The sequence below is a fragment of the Grammomys surdaster genome, unplaced genomic scaffold, assembly GCF_004785775.1.
Source record: "Grammomys surdaster isolate TR1022 unplaced genomic scaffold, NIH_TR_1.0 213, whole genome shotgun sequence".
Taxonomy (NCBI): Eukaryota; Metazoa; Chordata; class Mammalia; order Rodentia; family Muridae; genus Grammomys; species Grammomys surdaster.
Window position 1 is genome coordinate 6822775 of NW_021604658.1, and position 17698 is coordinate 6840472.

Below are 17698 nucleotides of genomic sequence, written 5' to 3' on the forward strand. Positions count from 1 at the left end.
ACCTTTCAAAGCCTTGGCCTTCATTCCTGTGAAATGAGTAACATGATTTTGATCCTAAGGATTCCTGCCAAGATCAAAGCAATTGTTGTGGAAAGAACCCCTGGGCACTTAAAGAGACTAGAATTGTGGATGAAACCACTTCCCAGTCTCCTGACACATTTCATTCATTTCAAGTAGAGTAAATATTCCTATGAAGTTGACCCTAAGTCCCTCAAGATGACGTTTGAGGAGTGAGGGGTGGGTGTGGACAGGCTTCCTGGAGGTGAGCGCACCTAGATTTCAGGAGTGGTCCTGTCAGGTCTGCACATGTCAATTACTTCTCCCTTTCGAGTATTTCTCTGAGTGCATTCAGTACCTTTTATCCTTTTTCTGCCCTATGGTCTGCTCTTCTGGCAAGTCCTTTTAGCTTTATAAAGGTTTGGCAAAAGGGGCCGATTCAAGTCTATTCTTGCCTTGGAAATTTCTTGGGTTAGAAAAAAAGAAAAGAAAATGGATGATATAAAAAGATCTCTCCAGAAGAATCCCCCTGGAGAAACTCCAATCTCTTCTTTATAGGACAGACATGTTAATAATCTGTCTTTACAGAAGCATAAATGGTGAAGAAATAAATGAAAGGAAGGATGCAGAAATGAATGAAGGCTGAATAAACGACCTGGGGCCAAGATTAGAAGGCAGAGATAGGTCCTCGCTCCCTGCCACTTCCGGCACAGCTGCTTTTAAGATCGTGGGCCATCTCCTATACACCGTCGTTTCTTCCTCTCTGGTACAGCTCACACGCTCGAAGCTTTAATGCAGAGCACCGCCTTCCCAGCGCCCTTCCCCTTTCGCCTAACCACGCCCCCAGCTCGGAGGTCCCGCCCCGCCTCCCGAGCTTCAAGGAAAATGAATGGCAGCGGAGCCGTGCGCCGCTCCGGACACTGATTGGCCACTGGGCGCGGTGACGCGCAGGGTGGCTACAGGCGCACGCAGCGAGAGGAGCGAGCAGGGGCGGAGCCGGGCTCCGGGGCGGGGCGCAGGCACCCGGGGGCGGAGGAGCCAGGGAGGCGGGAGGCGGGAGGCGCCCGGGCCGTTTAAGCGGCCTCCCTCCCGCCCCCAGGCGCCTGCTCTGGCCCGGGCCCTGTGCTGACCGACCCCCGGCGTGGCCCACTCCGGCCCTGCCCAGTTGCGTGGCTCCCGCCTGGCACGCCGGCGGCCTCGGGAGCAGCTCAAGCCCATGAGGCCGGCGCGCCCTGCCGCCGGTGCAGAAGAGACGGAGCTCCCGGCCCCCGCGGTGGAGCGGAGGATCAATGCGGTTCAGGAATCGATTCCAGCGGTGAGAGCTCTGCCGGGCGCGTGCTCTGTCCCTGGGGATCCCGAGCCCTGACATGGACCGGCTCCGGGAAAGACTCCCAGTCCTGTGATCCCCTTCCTCCGGGGAGCTTGGGATCTGTGCCCTGGGACCCCGGGTCTGCTTCATCCGCTTGCAAACCCAGCTTGGCCCTTGCGATCCTCATCCTGACAAGGCTGCTGCTAGATCCTAGCAGACTCCTCCAGCTTCAGAGCCCCCTCCCCGCGACTCCACTCAGGGCCTCCACCCTTGTACAAACCAGCCCCAACGTGAGGTCTCTTGGGGGTGCTACAGCACCCTGTGGCGATGTTTGTCTTACAGCGGGGTAGAGAGTCTGGCCTGAGCCTTTTGGGGTGTTTTGTCGGTGGCTGGCCCAAGAGACAGGGAAACTGAGGCACGCTTCCCTGTGTCCAGCTTTGCCCGATGGTGTCCGGGGCTGGGGGGGTTCTCAGGTTAAGGACCCAACGGTGTGCTACTTGGGTTTTTTGGGGTTTTTTGGTTTTTGTTTTTTTTGGCAGAGGCAAGTTAGCATTCAGTTGGAGAGACGTGCCTTTGAGAAACCTGGTTTTAGGAAATGGGGTGAAAAAACGGAGGAGGCTCCACCGGAAGGTGGGTTGCCTGCTCTACAGTGAAGAGGTGGTAGGGTCGCCTGAAGGGACACGATGGCCCTTCTTTCCGGGTGGATACCTGAGTGGAAGGAATGATGAAGGTTGCAGACCTATTGTTCCCAAAGAAAGCTCTGGGCTTTAATGTTTCTAAGTGGGTGAAAGTTCACCCGTCGGGTTTCTGGTAACTCTCCATCCCTTTGTCTGAGCCTGGCAGCCATACCCATTTTCAGCCCTTCACCACCAACAGGCTAGCTTAGTGTGATGTACCAGAGAATTCAAAGGCAGAAATGCGTGAAATCTTCCCAGTAGGCTATTGAGTTTGAAGTGGTCTTTCTTTTTATTTTAAAATGTAAACGCACCCCTTAGTTTTCCTTTCTCTTCTTTCCCCTTGTTAGTGCTTATCTCATTTCTTCCAGTCAAAGGGTAAAAGAGCCAATACAACATGCACTGGATGAGTGTGGTCTTTGCTATCAGTAAGGGGTGGCGGAGATTAGCTTGAAGATTTAGATTGCTTTCTGAATATTGCGTATTGCTTGGTGGCTGAAAGTCTGGTCTATCCTTGGGGGAGAGCTACGTATCTATGTCAAAGGCAGAAAGGAACCTTGGCCTTTCTTGTTTAGAACCTCATGGATTTAAGAGAGTCTGTAACATGTGTGGACCTCATGCCCTGTGCGTGTGGGTTGTTTGTTTCATTCTTTCCTTTGCATGTCTGTGGGCTTCCTGCTTTCAGAGAACAGTAGCTATATTCTGCAAAATTACCCCTTCCCTATTTGACGAAGAGTTTGGGTTTCCAGTCTATCCCTTTGAATTCTATAAAAAGAAGGAAAATGTCTGTTTTTGTTTGTTGTACCAACATTCAGACAGCTCTAAAATGGAAAAATAAAAACTACTTCAGCTGATTGAGCAATCTTTTTTGATGGACAGAATTCACTTTCATCCTATTTTGGAGTCTTAACCATTTCAAAATTTAGAATACACAGGGATTATCTTTCAGGGTGTCACAGGATGTAATTTTTGAGTAGGTATATATTATTATGCTCCACAAATGTTAGTTGTGTCTTTCTTGGTGATCCCCGAGGCTCCTTTGATTTGATTGATGTAATCCCTTCATTACCTCTTTCTCTGTTTTCGCCTAGTCTGGGAGGCTTTTCTAAGCATGAGTTTGAACTTGAAAACAAGCCTGCAAATACAAAGTAGTATCAGGAAAGTCCTGAGTTTTATGGTTCACACATTACAATGTTGAAAATAGTCTTCCCCTCCTTTTTGTATCCATTACACATTTTGGTGTGTTTGACCAGAGTTACCTGTGGGCAGATCATAGGGAGGCACACACTGTCTCTGAATTAATATGTTCTTTTCCCTGATAGATATACACTGCTACTCAGTTGAGGAACAGTTCATTAGTCAATGGTTTATCGCTCTGCCTAAATAAAAGAACACCTTGCGGAGCCACTCAAAGTGGAACCTCAGTGACTACTGTGGCTTTGATTCATCTTCCAGACTCCTGCCATTCTGTCATTTATATGTGGAAGACTGTAAGGGAACAGTTAAAGATACACACACACACACACACACACACACACACACAAACAGGCAAACAAAAAACCTTAGGATGCATATTTTCTACCTTCCTTTATCTCTCTCAATCTGAAGACACTAAGCAGTTGCCTACACACACACACGCACACACACACACACATACACACACACTCTTTCCTTTTTCCAACCTCTCTGAGAGGTGATAATAACTGTTACCATTCAGTTACTGCCTGTTTGTGCCAGCTACTGGCTGGGTACTTGCATATTTTTCAACTTACAAGTTGCTGAAGAGCAGATAAGTTTAGAAAGTAACAAAGTCCTTGCCCAGAGAGCTACAGGTAGGAAGAGGCAGACCTTGGAGTCCAGTTTCATATCTCTGCGGCTGCTAGCTGAGTTGTTAACCCTTTCTGTTTCTCAACTGGAAAAGCAATTTTCTTCCTCAGCCCTAGCTGTGACTGCCCTACTGATTAGATTTTAAATTGAGTGCACAGAAAAGCATCTCTTTCAGAATTTGAAGCATCTAGAAAGACTGCTGTCTCTTTGGACCGGTTCTTAGAGTGTTGACCCATAGAATGAAGTAGGCTTCTCTCTTCCTTCTACCTTTAGTAATCACTGAGAGTGTCGTCCTTGACTGACTGCCTGAACAAACGCCATTCTCGCTCGGTCCTCACAGGGAGCTGGCATGGTGGCAGGGTGCTGTGCAGAGGGGTCAGCTGAAGCTACAGCATTCAGTAATGTTGAAGCGGCCCTGAGGATAACCATCCTCTTGGCCTTTGAGTTTTCTGTTCCTAAGATCCAGGGCTCCTTTGGCTCCAAGGGCCGCCTGTTGCTCTTCTGTATGGAACCCGTGCAATCTCCAGTAAAGATAAATTGACCGTCTCTGTACATGGGAGGGTACAGAGAGATTTTCATCCACTCATTTAAGAATTATTAATTAAACCTCAGCAAAAGATGAGCACTATGCTTAACAGTGGAAATAAAATAGTAAAGACCACCTTCTTAGACTCACATTACAGGGTGGGAAGGTGGGGGTCGTTGATTAATCCGCTCTAATCTCCAGCAGCGACAGGGTGAGTTCCTTGCTACCACTTCAGTGTTGTGTGTTCTTGAATGAAAGGCACACACGCAGCCTTATGTTTAATATGCCTTAATCAGCTCAATTGCTGGGCTTCTCCCAAACTTCCATGTTGCTAATGCCTCCCCTCCAATACTCCTGAGTTATTACTTACTAAAATCTATATTCCATCTTTGCTGCTCTAGACCCATTGTGGAGAGGGCTTGGGACCACTCTTCCCCAGCTCTTACATGATTGCCTGCTTTCTCTTCAGCAGCTCTCGAGCCTGATCCTTCTACTTCCCTGGCATGGCGGTCTCCCCTATGTTCCTTGTCCAGTAACCTAAAGTCCCGCCTCTGTCTCTCTGCTCAGCCATTGGCCACTGACAACTTTATTTACCAATCAAAGCCAACTAGAAGCACAGACCCCACCCCCCACCCCCAGCATCTTATATGAGGAGGTGCAGGTTTCCATGTAATTTTGGGAGCCGAATTAACACAGGTAGCATTAAAATCAATCTACAACATGGAAAGATGGATTTTTTTTTTAAGTTTAGGAACCAAATTCTTACTAGTTATGGTAAGGACTCTACTTGGGTAGGAAGTCTTAGTAGATGATGTGTTAGCTTGAAAGAAGAGAAGCAAGTTGAATATTCTAGGGAGAAATGAAGAGTCAGTCCCCTCGGGTGGGTTAGACCTTCCTGGGTCAAAGGAACTGTGAGAAAGAGGTTCGTGAGCACAGATGGGCAGGAAGATTGTACCTTGACTGTGGGGAGCAGCTGGAGGCTTGTGGGTCAGGGATGCATCAAAGTGCTACCTTAAGCATTTTGGGAAGCTAAGAAATAGTTTGAGAGGTACATGATCCGATCTGTTTTCAATAGACAGTTTTGGATGCTCTATGAAGAAGAGTCTCCATAGGGACAGGTAGCAAGGCCAGTCATGAAGCTTCAGCTTCACAGGTTGGAGAGGTTGCGTGCTGGTCTTGATTTCAGTTGGGCACTGAGAAGTGTAGCAATGAGCTGAGTTGGAATATACTTTGAAAGTAATGCTGTCATTATTTGAACTTGGAGAGTTGGGAACCCAGGAGACTTAACCTGTGTGGTTTGGTCTTACACCTCTGAGCTCTGCTGAAAGAGTTGCAGGCCTGCTCTCTGAGAACTCAGTTCTTTGGTCTAGATACAGTGTACTAGTGTATAAAGGTCAGTGCCTAACTGTTCTTTCCCTCCATAGTTTTGGAGTTCTGAGGGGGTAAAGAACACATAAGAATAACCCAAAAGCCAGAGGCAAGGGAGAATATTGCAAAACCAAGTGAGTAAGCCCTGCTTCACTGTCTTGCCACACTCAGACCTAGGCCAGAGCCCCTGTAGGTGTGTCTCTCCAATCCATGGCCCACCTATGTTTCAGGATAGCTGTGAGTGAGTCCTAAAATATGTGTAGATGACATTATCATGTCACAGTCTCAAAGGGTTGGAGACCCACATATGACAACCACTCTGCCCAGGGCACTGAGTAGCCATTAAGTTGCTTCTTGTTCAACAGAGAGGATTTCCATAAATGGGGACCTTTTCCCCTCTCATACATACATAAGCTTTTCTCATTCCTTTGGGAGGTGGGTAGGAGAGCCTAGGCTCCGGGTGTGGGAGTTTATTTGCATTTTGCATCTGCTTTTCCATTTTGGTCTCAGGAATGATTTCTTCAGAAACTGGAAGAGGCGGAGGAGGCATGATGGCAGCTTGACAGATTGAGAGAAATTGAAAACTTGTGTTCTTATTTCCCAGCAGGACAACTGTACTGTCTTTCTCCCTGAGCTTCCAGACAGTAAAATGCTCCCAGGATAGTAGCTTTTACCTTTGTTGATAGTATCCAGCTTACCCATCCACCAGGACAGGGTACATAGGCCACAAGAGAGGAGTATCTTTCTCTATAGAGTCTCCTCTCCTCACCAACTGTATGCACAGATATGTGTGTATGTGTTCAGGGGTATGTGTGTATTATATGCATGCCGGTAGATGTTAATAACAGGTGTCTTCTTCAAACCTCCCCATATTTTTCGAGACTGAGCATCTCACTGAGTGGAGCTTACCAAGAAGCATAGTCGTCTTCTTCTTCTTCTTCTTCTTCTTCTTCTTCTTCTTCTTCTTCTTCTTCTTCTTCTTCTTCTTCCTCTTCCTCTCCCTCTCCCTCTCCCTCTCCCTCTCCCTCTCCTCCTCCTCCTCCTCTTCCTCCTTCTCCTTCTCCTCCTCTTCCTCCTCCTTTTTCCTCCTCCTCCTTTTTCCTCCTCCCCCTCCTCCTCCTCCTCTTCCTCCTCCTCCTTTTCCTTCTCTTCCTTCTCCTTCTCCTTCTCCTCCTTCTCCTCCTCCTCTTCTTTCTTCTCCTCCTTCTCTACATCCTCCTCCTCTTCTTCCTTCTCTTCTTCCTCCTCCTTCTCCTCTTCTTCCTTTTCCTCCTCCTCCTCCTTCTTTTCCTCCTCCTCCTCCTTCTTTTCCTCCTCCTCCTCCTCCATCTTCTCCTCCTCCTCCTCCTCCTCCTCCTCCTCCTCCTCCTCCTCTTATTCCTCCTCCTCCTCCTTCTTTTGAACCATTCATACTGGAGCTTGAACTGGTCCTCGTGCTTGCATAGCAAGGACTTTACCCACTAAGCCATCTTCCTTCCATTCCACTTTATTTTTAACCTGAATTATTTCTGCAGGGCAGAGACTAGCAGACATGGTCATCCAGCTTCTTTGCTTGCAGGAGAAAATGTGAAAGTCTGCCCCCCCTCCCCATTCCCCTCCATGCTGTGTAATGGTCTGACTATTTTTAGACTGGGGCTGCTTGAGATAGAAGTTGCTATTTTAGTCTGCAGCCTGGTGGTGGGTAGGCAGCTCCCACTTCACCCTATATGGAGTGCTTCCCATCTCATCCAACCTCAGCCATGTTGGAAGCTCGTTCTCCACCCTTTGAAATTCCTAGTAGGGTATGAGCCACGCAGGGAGCTCAGTTGTTGCCTACCTGTCAGCGTGAGGATGTGGCGGATCCTCAGTTACTTGGAGCAGGAGGAAAGCATTCCTCCCCAGGGTGTAATTATTGTTCTTTTTACTAATAGGAGCAGTATGGCAGCACTCTCATCCCATAGGAAATGAGTGATAGAATTTAGGGGGTCTCCAGGGGAGAAGAGCCGAAGTTTGGACTTGCATATCTGTATGCGAGGATAGCTGGATACCTGCCGAAGCTACTGGGTGGGTTCTTTCTTCTCCAAGCCGGCCAGTATCTACACTCAGCTTGCTTATTTAGGCTCTAGCTGAACAACTAGAGCAGATGAAATGTCTCCATGGTCCCCATGTCCAACCTGCACTGTGTATGGACTTGTCAGGAACTGTCTGTTGTGTCTTTAATTATTTGATCTGCAGTTACCAGGTTCCTCCCAACGGGGGAGAATATTAGTCCTTTGTATTATTTTAAAGGTGTTTAAAATGGCTTGGCTATATAGTTTAGCCATTTTGTTCTTGTTGATTTTGGTGATTCAACTCCGCTTTTGAGTCAGTCTGGTACCGTTTCCCATCATGTGAATGGAGAATGTGATTGGTCAGATTGGATACTGGCAAGCAAACACAAACTACCTTCGGACTATCTAGAATTAAAAGGGGGGGAGGGGCAGTGGTTTGTTATTGTTTTTTTTTATTTTTGTATTTATTTATTTATTTATTTATTGGTACTGAACATGTTGGCAGGTGGAGCTCTGGGATCTCAAAGCCATCAAGGCTTTTACCCAGTTGTTTCTCTGTGCTTGCTGCTTTGCTCTTTAGTTCAGAGCAACTCCCCCCACCTCCCACCCCATGTGTGTGAACCAACACATCAGAATGATCCCTGCGTGAACATAGTTCAGGTTTAGACAGGGTTGTTTTCACCCCCTTGCTTGAATGGAACCGCAGCCTTGTGCTATGCACACTTTTCATCCTTCTGCTGATTCTGGGAAGGTTAGCTGGAAGGGAAGCCTGGTCCATGAGCATCCGTGCCAATGTGCCAGGCTGTGTGGATGTGTGTATTTTAGAGCCACAGTGTAAGTGCTGATGCTGGGTGTGGTGTCTGAAGCAAACTCTTTTTTACTCAGGAAGAACGGAGGTGAAAACGTGCCTCCTGGTGGCCTCGAGGTAGCCAGGTATCGAATATGCTGCCTAGTGCCAGGACAGGTAACATAATACAAGAAAACTAGTTGGACAGGCCCTCTGCTGTGGGCTGCAGGCTGTACAGATCTGCATACATAAAGCTTTACGTGTTCTGAGTGAGAAAGCAGATACCTTGCAAATGCAGTCTGCACCTTTTTGTTTAATGATAGTAACAAAATTCGGGTGGGAGAAGCAGAAATCCTTTCTTCTAAGATTTAAAACTTGGTCTGTAGCACCCCTTTAATTTGAAGGGTACTGCTGAATGTGATGTGGTTTCTGTTTGCTTTTACTTGGCAGAAGTTTATCTGTTGAGCAAACTCAAAGGCTGTTTCATCAAATAAACGAGATATTTGCTTTAGATTCACTGCTGCCGGCCAAGTTGACACTTCTTGAAATGGCTCCGTTTTCTTGTTGATAACAGCAGCTTTTTCTTGTAGAAGGGACTGAGTGACCCCTGCAGGCTTCCCGCAGGTCAGATTAGAGTGTGCCTCACGTAGTGGCTTTTCTGTTTCCACAGTTTCATGAACCATCGGGCCCCAGCCAATGGCCGCTACAAACCAACTTGCTACGAACATGCTGCCAATTGCTACACACACGCAGTGAGTATACCTTTTCTGCTGCCGTCTTTCCGTCTTTCCCACGCGGCTTGGGTGGGATGAATGGCTTCTCCAGTAACTTCAGCACAAGTTGTTGGAAGTACTAAGCCTGGTGACCTGAAGTACCTGAAGGGTCAGTGTTGGTTTTCAGAATCTGAAAACGTAAGCGTGGAGACAGCTCTTGGACACTCGAACCTGTGGCTCACAATCGCCTGGACTTTCAGAAGAGTAGTAGGAAGTAAGCACTCTAGTCAGGGGGCAGCAGAGAAGCTTGCTTATGGATACTGTGGGGCCTTGAATGAAGGATACTGCTTTTTCAAGACAGCCATTGGACTTATTCGACTAGGTCAAGTCGTGGTGTGTTGGAAAAGGAGGGCTTCTTCTTGTTTTGTTTTATCAAAGGATTCTCTGAGACAGGGAGGCTAAATCTTCTCACCCACACAGTGGCCCTTGCATTTTCTTATGTCATTACATATTTCCTTTATCTTTGTTGTTTTCTCGTTTTGTTTTGTTGGCTTTTTATTCTCCCTGAGAGTTTCATTTTGTGAGACATCTGGAGAGAAACAGTGCCTGAGATATTCTGAAAACCAGAAGTAGGGGAGAGGATGAATTTGCTCCTATAGTGGTGAGGATTAGGCAAGGCTTAAATTATAGATGAGGTTGGGCCAGCATGATGGTTTTCCTGTGCAGGTACACAGCCGACTTTCAGAGAGAACATTTGTGTAGGATGTGCCTGAACACTCCTGAACTCTTCTCAACATGTCACAAGTTACAGAACAGTGTTTAAATTGAAATGAAGTAAAAGCTGATACATATCTCTGTGGTAGTGTTTTAGAGAGAGTGTGTGATCTTATTAGATAAATAAATGCATATTTGGGAGTATTAGAGACTTATGAGATTTCTAAAGACAGAAAGTATATCTAATCACCGCCGTGTCTTTAAAGAGAAAGTATTATCAGGTGTGGTGGTGCATGCCCTAAATTTGAAGGCGAGTGAGGATAGTGCCAGCCTGTCTCAAAACACAACACAACCAGAAACAAGATAAACAGAGCAGATGCTTTCCCAGGACAGGAGTGAACTGGATGGAATCTCTCCATTTTTTTTTTTGAACAAGTAAGTTTTTCTTTATGAAAAGAATGTTATTATAGTTACTGCTCTTGTCTTGTTCTAGGCCACTGAAAACTGACACCTGATGTTGAAATCTGGGTCTATGGTATAAAATATAACACAGAAGCCAACCATGGGGGCATGGTGCTGTAATCCCATCAGTTAGGAGGTAGAGAGAGGGATCCAGAGCTCAGGATGCTTGCCTGCTTAGTGGTTGGAAAAGAAAGAACCAGGAGGAAGGGAGGAGGCGGCAATCAGAATTCTAAGATTGTATTTTTCTCAAACTTTGAGCTTCCGAGATGGATTATTTGACATGTACTATTTAAAATAATGAAATCCCCAAACCCCTTTGTTCTGCGGGCTCTCCCAAATAGGTAAAACGAACAAGTTCAAAGGAAAAACCAGGACAAACTAATTCTATAATTGACTTGGAGGGATGTGGTGATTTATACACTGTAATATGAGCGTATTCCCTCATGTATCCTTCTCTTATATAGTGGATTGCAGACAGGATAGGATGCGTGGAAACCAGGACCAACCATTCTCTGGGAATGCTGGCATAGGCTTGATGTTTGGACATTTCAAATACCTCCTATATATCAGGTTACAGAGGAGAATGGCATATACTCTTATTTAATATTAGAATAAAGAACAACTGTTTTGCAATGGTTGGGCAATGTTGTCTCTCTGCTTGTTTGTGCAGCCATTGGCTGGCCCAGTTCTCCGAACCAGGGACACCTGCTTCCAGGGCAGCAGCTAACTTCTGCCACCCCTCATTTTGATTATCCAAGAAAAACAAATGCTTGCTTAAAATGTGCTTTTTCACAATTGGCAAACCTCTGTATTTTGTTTTGTTTTGTTTCTTAGCAAAAAGTCTCTATCCCACAGACACCAGGGTGCTTGCTCATTTCTCTTTGCATTCCTTCCAGTTCCTCATTGTTCCAGCCATTGTGGGCAGTGCCCTCCTCCATCGGCTGTCTGACGACTGCTGGGAAAAGATAACAGCATGGATCTACGGGATGGGCCTTTGCGCCCTCTTCATTGTCTCCACAGTGTTTCACATAGTATCATGGAAGAAGAGCCACTTAAGGTACAGTGGGCAGGGCCAGCGGGCAGGGCGAGTGGGCAGGGCCAGTGGGCAGGCTGGGCACTTCCTCTGCGGATCATCTTAGTTGACTAAGCAGTTTCTTCAGGTCCCAGGCTATTGAGGTTTCGGTGGGATGAAGAAGAAGGCCTTTACCTCCTCCATCGGCCTTGAGCTACCCCTTAATTCAAGATATACTCTTTGGGTTGGATAGAGATTTGAAGACCCAACTGCCTTGTTTGCATCTAAGAAAGCAGTACCCTAACTGGCCTTTGGGTTTTGCAGCTACAATCCTGAGAGATTTCCAGTTCTGTCTTGTTCACCAGGGACCCGATGAGAAAGAGAGCCATAGCTGTGACTTCTTGAGGAAGTACATTGAACTTTGCAGCCCAGTCCTCCTGTGTTTAACTTTGAGCAATTCCACTTCATACAAAGAATCCCAGTTTCCTCGTTATGAAAGGACTACTATGCTGCCTCATGAGGTTATTGTGATGCATTGTGGTGAATAAGATGATAAATATGAAAATAATATGAAAAATATAAAATGTCGGACGAGGTGATCGTGAGATTCATCCCAGAGAAGATTAACTATGAAGTACTTTCTAAATGATATCAAACTCCTTGGCCTGGTCATAAGGATGTAAATGTGTCTATATTTGTCAGAATGAGGCTGGAAGACGAAGCATCGTTTATGTGGAAATGGGTGCTTATCAAATAAAACCTTAAATAATTAAATAGATTAACCCCTAGAGAGGAAAACAATTCTCAAAAACCCTGGAAGCCTTGGAGCAGGGGACCACTGATAGAGGGGCATGAACTTTGAGCTGGCCATGGTAGCGCATACCTGTAGTTCTAGCATGGGGGAAACAGAATTGGAAGGGTTGGAAGTGTGGGGCCAGCATCCGCTGTATAACCGAGACTGCGCTTCTAATCAAAGGCGTAAGGAAAGATCTTTTGGTTTCATAAATTGTCAAAATGAAGTCCCAGGCATGATGACACTCATACTTATAATTCCAGTACTTGGGAGCCTGAGACACCAGGATTGTCATGTGTTTGAGGCCACCTTAGATTACAGAGTAAGTTCCAGTTAACCGTGGAGTGAGACTCTATCTCAACAAAACAAAGAAGCCAAGAAAACATTGTCACTAGTGGGGAGGCAGGCTTTGGGAGAGGGTTCTTCTTGTCCCCATATTTCACTGTGTCCTTTACAGTACGGCCTGAAGCTTGTATTCTGCCACCCTTTCCTATAAGGTGACAGTTCCCTGGGATTAAAATAAAACCACAGCATTGAGACACACGCACAGGAGATTCACCAAAGCACCTGTGCTGGCTTCCCAGGACACACAGTCGCTGGACCCAGAGGCGAGTCTGGGAGGAGGGCACTTCATTATCTTCCTGGCAGAGCCTGACAGTTGTGGTTGTCTTAGTGTACTTGGCTCTGATGTCTAGATTTCTGAATCAATAAAGAGTTGTAGATGCTTACTTCGGGATTCCGGGCCTCCCTGGCAGTGGCTGGAGATGAAGGTTTAATAGAAACAAGATTCTCTTGAACCATGAAAGAGTATTGCTAGAATCACAGGCCACGAGTAGATTTTTTTTCCCTTGCTCAGCCTTCAAACCATTTTTTTTTAAGTTTAATTTAATCTTTTGTATTTATTCACTTTTCATCCCACTCACTGCCCCGCTCCTGTCACCCCCTCCCACAGTTCTTCCCCTGTCTCTCCTCCCTTTTCCCCTCTGAGTGGGTAGGCTCCCTCTCTGGGTATCCCCCCACCCCACGCTTGCACTTTAAGTCTCTCCGAGGCTAGGCGCTTCCTCTCCCACTGAGATCAGACAAGGCAGCCCAGCTGAACATACCACAGACAGGCAACAGCTTTTGGGATAGCCCCTGCTCCACTTGTTCAGGACCCACACAAAGACAAAGCTGCACATCTGCTACATATGTGCAGGGAGGCCTAGGGCCAGCCCAAATCACACCATTTTTCAAATACCTAACAAAGGCAGAATTAGGAAAGAGAAGGGAAGTCCCAATTTCTGACTGTGTGCTGGGCAGTGTCTTGAGAACATAGCTGACATCACCACATTTAATGTCTTTTGTGTTCAAGTTGGTCCCCCTTTTATGACATAGTGTGACCAGAGAAGGTGGCTTGTGGAATATTCTCATTTTATGAGAAAGTGGTATTGGGAATTACCTCTAGGATTTCATATTATTCCAGGCAAGTGTTCTGCCACTGAGCTACATCCCCAGACCTCTTTCTACTTTTTATTTTGAGAACAAGTCTGGCTTAGGATATGAACCCATTGTATCTCCCAGGTAATTAATATCATCTTGGCTTCGGAAGCTGGGACCACAGGCCTGTGCCACAAGGACAAACTGGTGGCAGATCACCAGTAAGATTCCAGGTTTGACTATCTGCCCAAACAGTGTCTAGAAAGCAGAGTTAGAAAGCCCTCTAACCTTGCAAGGAATCAAAATTATCTCAGGGGTTCAAAACAAGAAATTAAATTCTTCACTTTCTTCCTCCTGTTTCCCCAGTTCCTTGAAAGTAGAATCTTGCTCCCATGGGTCTGTGGCTGCCTTTATTCCCAGGTGATTCCTAGACGTGGTGGTTTGATTGGATATTTGCTTCTTTAGACCTTTAACTAAGTGATGACGGACTAAACTGTAGCTCCCACACAGATCTGATTTTTACTTATTTGCTCTCATGCCTCTGTCAGTCCGCTTGGCCAACAGCATATGTGATAGTGAGGCAACATCAAGGGCCCATGCCCCACAAAATGGTAGCATCCATACCTTGGAAACCAGAACTAGATTCAGAACAACACTGTAGAGCTGGGCAGATGGCATCTGCCTGTAATCCCAACATGTGAGACATGGAGGCAAGAGGATCAGGGGCTCAGGCCTAGCCTCAGCTACATCACTTAAAGGCCTCTGTATTTACACCTTTATTTATTTATTTATTTATTTATTTATTTATTTATTTATTTATTTATTCATTCTTGTTTTCAACTATTATTTATATGTGTGTATGTGCATCTGTGTGAATGTACACCTCTCTCTCTCTCTCTCTCTCTCTCTCTCTCTCTCTCTCTCTCTCTCTCTCTCTCTCTCTCTCTCTGTGTGTGTGTGTGTGTGTGTGTGTGTGTGTGTGTGTATGTGTAGACCAGAAGAGGGCATCAGATTCTCTGAAGCTTCATGGGTGTTACCCATGGGTGCAAGCTGCCTGACATGGGTGCTGGGAAGCAAATACAGGTCCTTGGAAGAGCACTAAGCACGCTTTAACTACTGACCCATCTCTCCAGCCGCCTGCATTTATAATTTTAAATGACCTCAGTAAAAACACAGGCTCTTTAGCATGCATGTTGTAAGTCAAACTCAGCAGGTTGGATTTTGCCCTTTCATAGCAAATAAGCCATATTTATGAACGCTATTGCTGGCCCTGAACTACTGATTTCTCCTTATTACCACTTACTGTCTACCCTGGCGTGTTTTAAGCGAAAGCTTGCATAAAGATGTGGGGGAAAAAAACAAACAAGAATGTGAACTCAGCAAACAAAAGTCTTCAAAATGGGATGGAGCCCTGGTAGAACAGTAGTCCTCAACCTCTGGGTTGCAACCCCTTAGGGGTTTGCACAATCCTCTTACATGGGTTGCATATCAGATATTTACATTATGATTCATACCAGTAGCAGAAAATAATTTTGTGGTTGGGGGGGTCACCACAATATGAAGAACAACTGTATTAAAGGATCTTAGTATTAGGAAGGTTGAGCACCACTGTAGTGCCAGGTTGGGGGGAAAGTAGGGGCCGGTAAGAGATTGCAGATGGGTGACTATGACAAAATGTGTTATGTATGAATATAAAATGGTGAAAAAAATGAGTTTAAAGCAAGGAAAAGATTTTTCAGGACGTGGTAGCTCAGGACCAGGACTGAGCCATGTACTGTGATAGGAACCAGGCAGTGGTCTGCCCTCAGAGAATTGCATCTTCCAAAAGAAAAAGAGAACATCAGAAAGGACTCATATCACCTGATTGTTGTGGGGCTCCCTCATCTGATGTCCAGTTATGTATATGACCTAAAAATACAAAGCTTTTCCTTTGGCTTCCTGTCATTAAAAAGAGCTGCAGCTTTGAAGGGCGAGCTGTGAGTGACCTGGGTAAATAAAGCAGGCATTGTAGCCTTGTAGGTAGCCCATACTTCCTGTCTGAACGTTTAACCCTTGCCCTCTTCACTTCCCCCCAACAGAACAGTGGAGCATTGTTTCCACATGTGTGATCGGATGGTCATCTACTTCTTCATTGCTGCTTCCTACGCCCCATGGTAAGATAGCATCCTGGTACCCTAGAAAAGCATCTTTACGATAGAGGTCCTCACTCCTTTCCTCCCTTCCTCTCCACCCCTCCCCACAGTCATCCCTGCATGCACTCTGCCCCTCCCACAGTGCATACCTGCCCACCAGTTTGATTTACCTGGTTACATTACTCACTACTTGGAAGGACTGTCTGGCATGCAATGATTTCAGAGGAGGTGCTGTGGACTTGGGTGTAGCTAGCAGGCTCCCTTTCCCCCTCATCTTCTTCCCATATACCTCTGCTGCTTTTCGGACTCCATGAAGATTGAATTTGGTGAATGGAAATAACTGGAAACACATAGGAAGACAAGCAGGCGCCCTTTAGAAATGTCTACTGTTTGTTTCTGACTGCTCAATAGTAGCCCAGTAGCTACTGTCTGTCCACACATTCTCATTCCTTCTGCTAACTAGCCCAACTAGTCAACCACTTAAAATATTTAATCTCCTGTGCAGTTTCCTTCATTTTACTGCCCTCCTGACATAGATCACATACAGCCTCTCATTACTTTAAAAGCCAACATTAGAGAAACTATAGTTTTTCCTCTAGACCTGGCCCCGTTTTAAATACTCAGAACTTTCCATTGGGCCATCCATGCTGTATTCGATAGAAACAGCAGGCCTCTAGAATCTGGCTCACGCAGGCTCAGTCACTCAGAAGAAATGTAATTATCTGTTTGAATAAAAAATGTCCAAGGCCTCTCTAGTACCTCTCACTAAATTATAGGTCTGATTCAGATACGAGCAAGCATGCTTAAAAGCTTTTGTGAAGCAATTTAAAGTGGGTAAATATGTAAAAAAAAAAGAAAAGCTATTAAGTATGAACTCAAGAATCACACACAGAGTAGGCAGTCTGTTCCTATGGAGGTTTAGATATGTCTATAGTTATAAATTTTCCTTTTGAGAATATTAGTTTTATAGTTATAGCCAAACTGAACATTTCTTTTTCATATTTGTTTTTAATATACCAGGGCACATGACGTTGTGGTATGTTGAACTGTGACAAACACATCCCATAGCACTTGCTGAAGGAGTTCTCATGTTCTGTCTTGGCAGAGAGGTTGCTAAAGGAGATATGTATATTAGGTGTCCGCTGTTGGTATGTGATCCTGGTTCAGGATTTTATTCTGGGTTCTCAATAAGCTTTGTCAGCATCCCAAATGTGTAGTCAGAAATAAAACTGCCAGTAGCCTTTATTTCAGTGTGACCCTGTTAGGGAAAGTCGGGCTTGACAGGCATACTGACATGTCTGTTTTTAGCTGGTGCTATTTTTAAATCATATGGAATTCTGAATACTAAAATTCGACCAATAGTCTTTTCCTTGCATGATTAGTTTCACCCAGACTTCCAAAAGCCTCCTTGCTATGTTGAAGGCCATGTCTTTCTGTCACCTTACTGTTTGCTGTTACTAGGCGAGCATGGGTTCCAGATTCCTGTCATTTACACCTTTTATTGTCATTTGCATTTATAGGTTAAATCTCCGTGAACTTGGACCCCTGGCATCTCATATGCGTTGGTTTATCTGGCTCATGGCAGCTGGAGGAACCATTTATGTATTTCTCTACCATGAAAAGTAAGATAAAGATCACTTCCGTTCGATAGTTTAACAATTAACCACGTAAATTATCCCTGTGGTACAGTGCAGGTTCCTTTGTGCTGCTGCTTCACAATAGTAGAAATACATAAAAAGAAAATGTATCGCTTTTTAGTAAATCTTTAATGCCATTTGAAATTCACTGTTGCTGGACATGCTGGGGTGGGAAGGCATAAATGTGTCCTGATGAAGTTGGGGACATTTTAGAGCCGTAGGAACCTTTTTTTTTTTCCAGAGGCAAGCTAGCCCTGTTTGTTTCACAGACATCTTAAGTGGAAACTAGCTCTCTTTCAGT

General features: G+C 45.5%; 1 protein-coding gene across 2 annotated transcripts in view; it reads left to right on the forward strand.

Annotated features, from left to right (window-relative positions):
• Positions 1 to 1051: 1051 nt before the first annotated feature.
• Positions 1052 to 17698, forward strand: part of Mmd (monocyte to macrophage differentiation associated) — a 28236-nt gene continuing 11589 nt past the window's right edge. The window contains exons 1-5 of one of the 2 annotated variants that reach the window (XM_028772351.1): positions 1052 to 1312; positions 9189 to 9270; positions 11304 to 11464; positions 15707 to 15781; positions 17281 to 17382. In XM_028772351.1, the coding sequence (XP_028628184.1) occupies positions 1287 to 1312; positions 9189 to 9270; positions 11304 to 11464; positions 15707 to 15781; positions 17281 to 17382 (446 nt within the window). In that variant the 5' untranslated portion in view covers positions 1052 to 1286. The remainder of the gene's footprint in view (positions 1313 to 9188; positions 9271 to 11303; positions 11465 to 15706; positions 15782 to 17280; positions 17383 to 17698) is intronic. The other variant, XM_028772352.1, reaches the window with a different exon arrangement.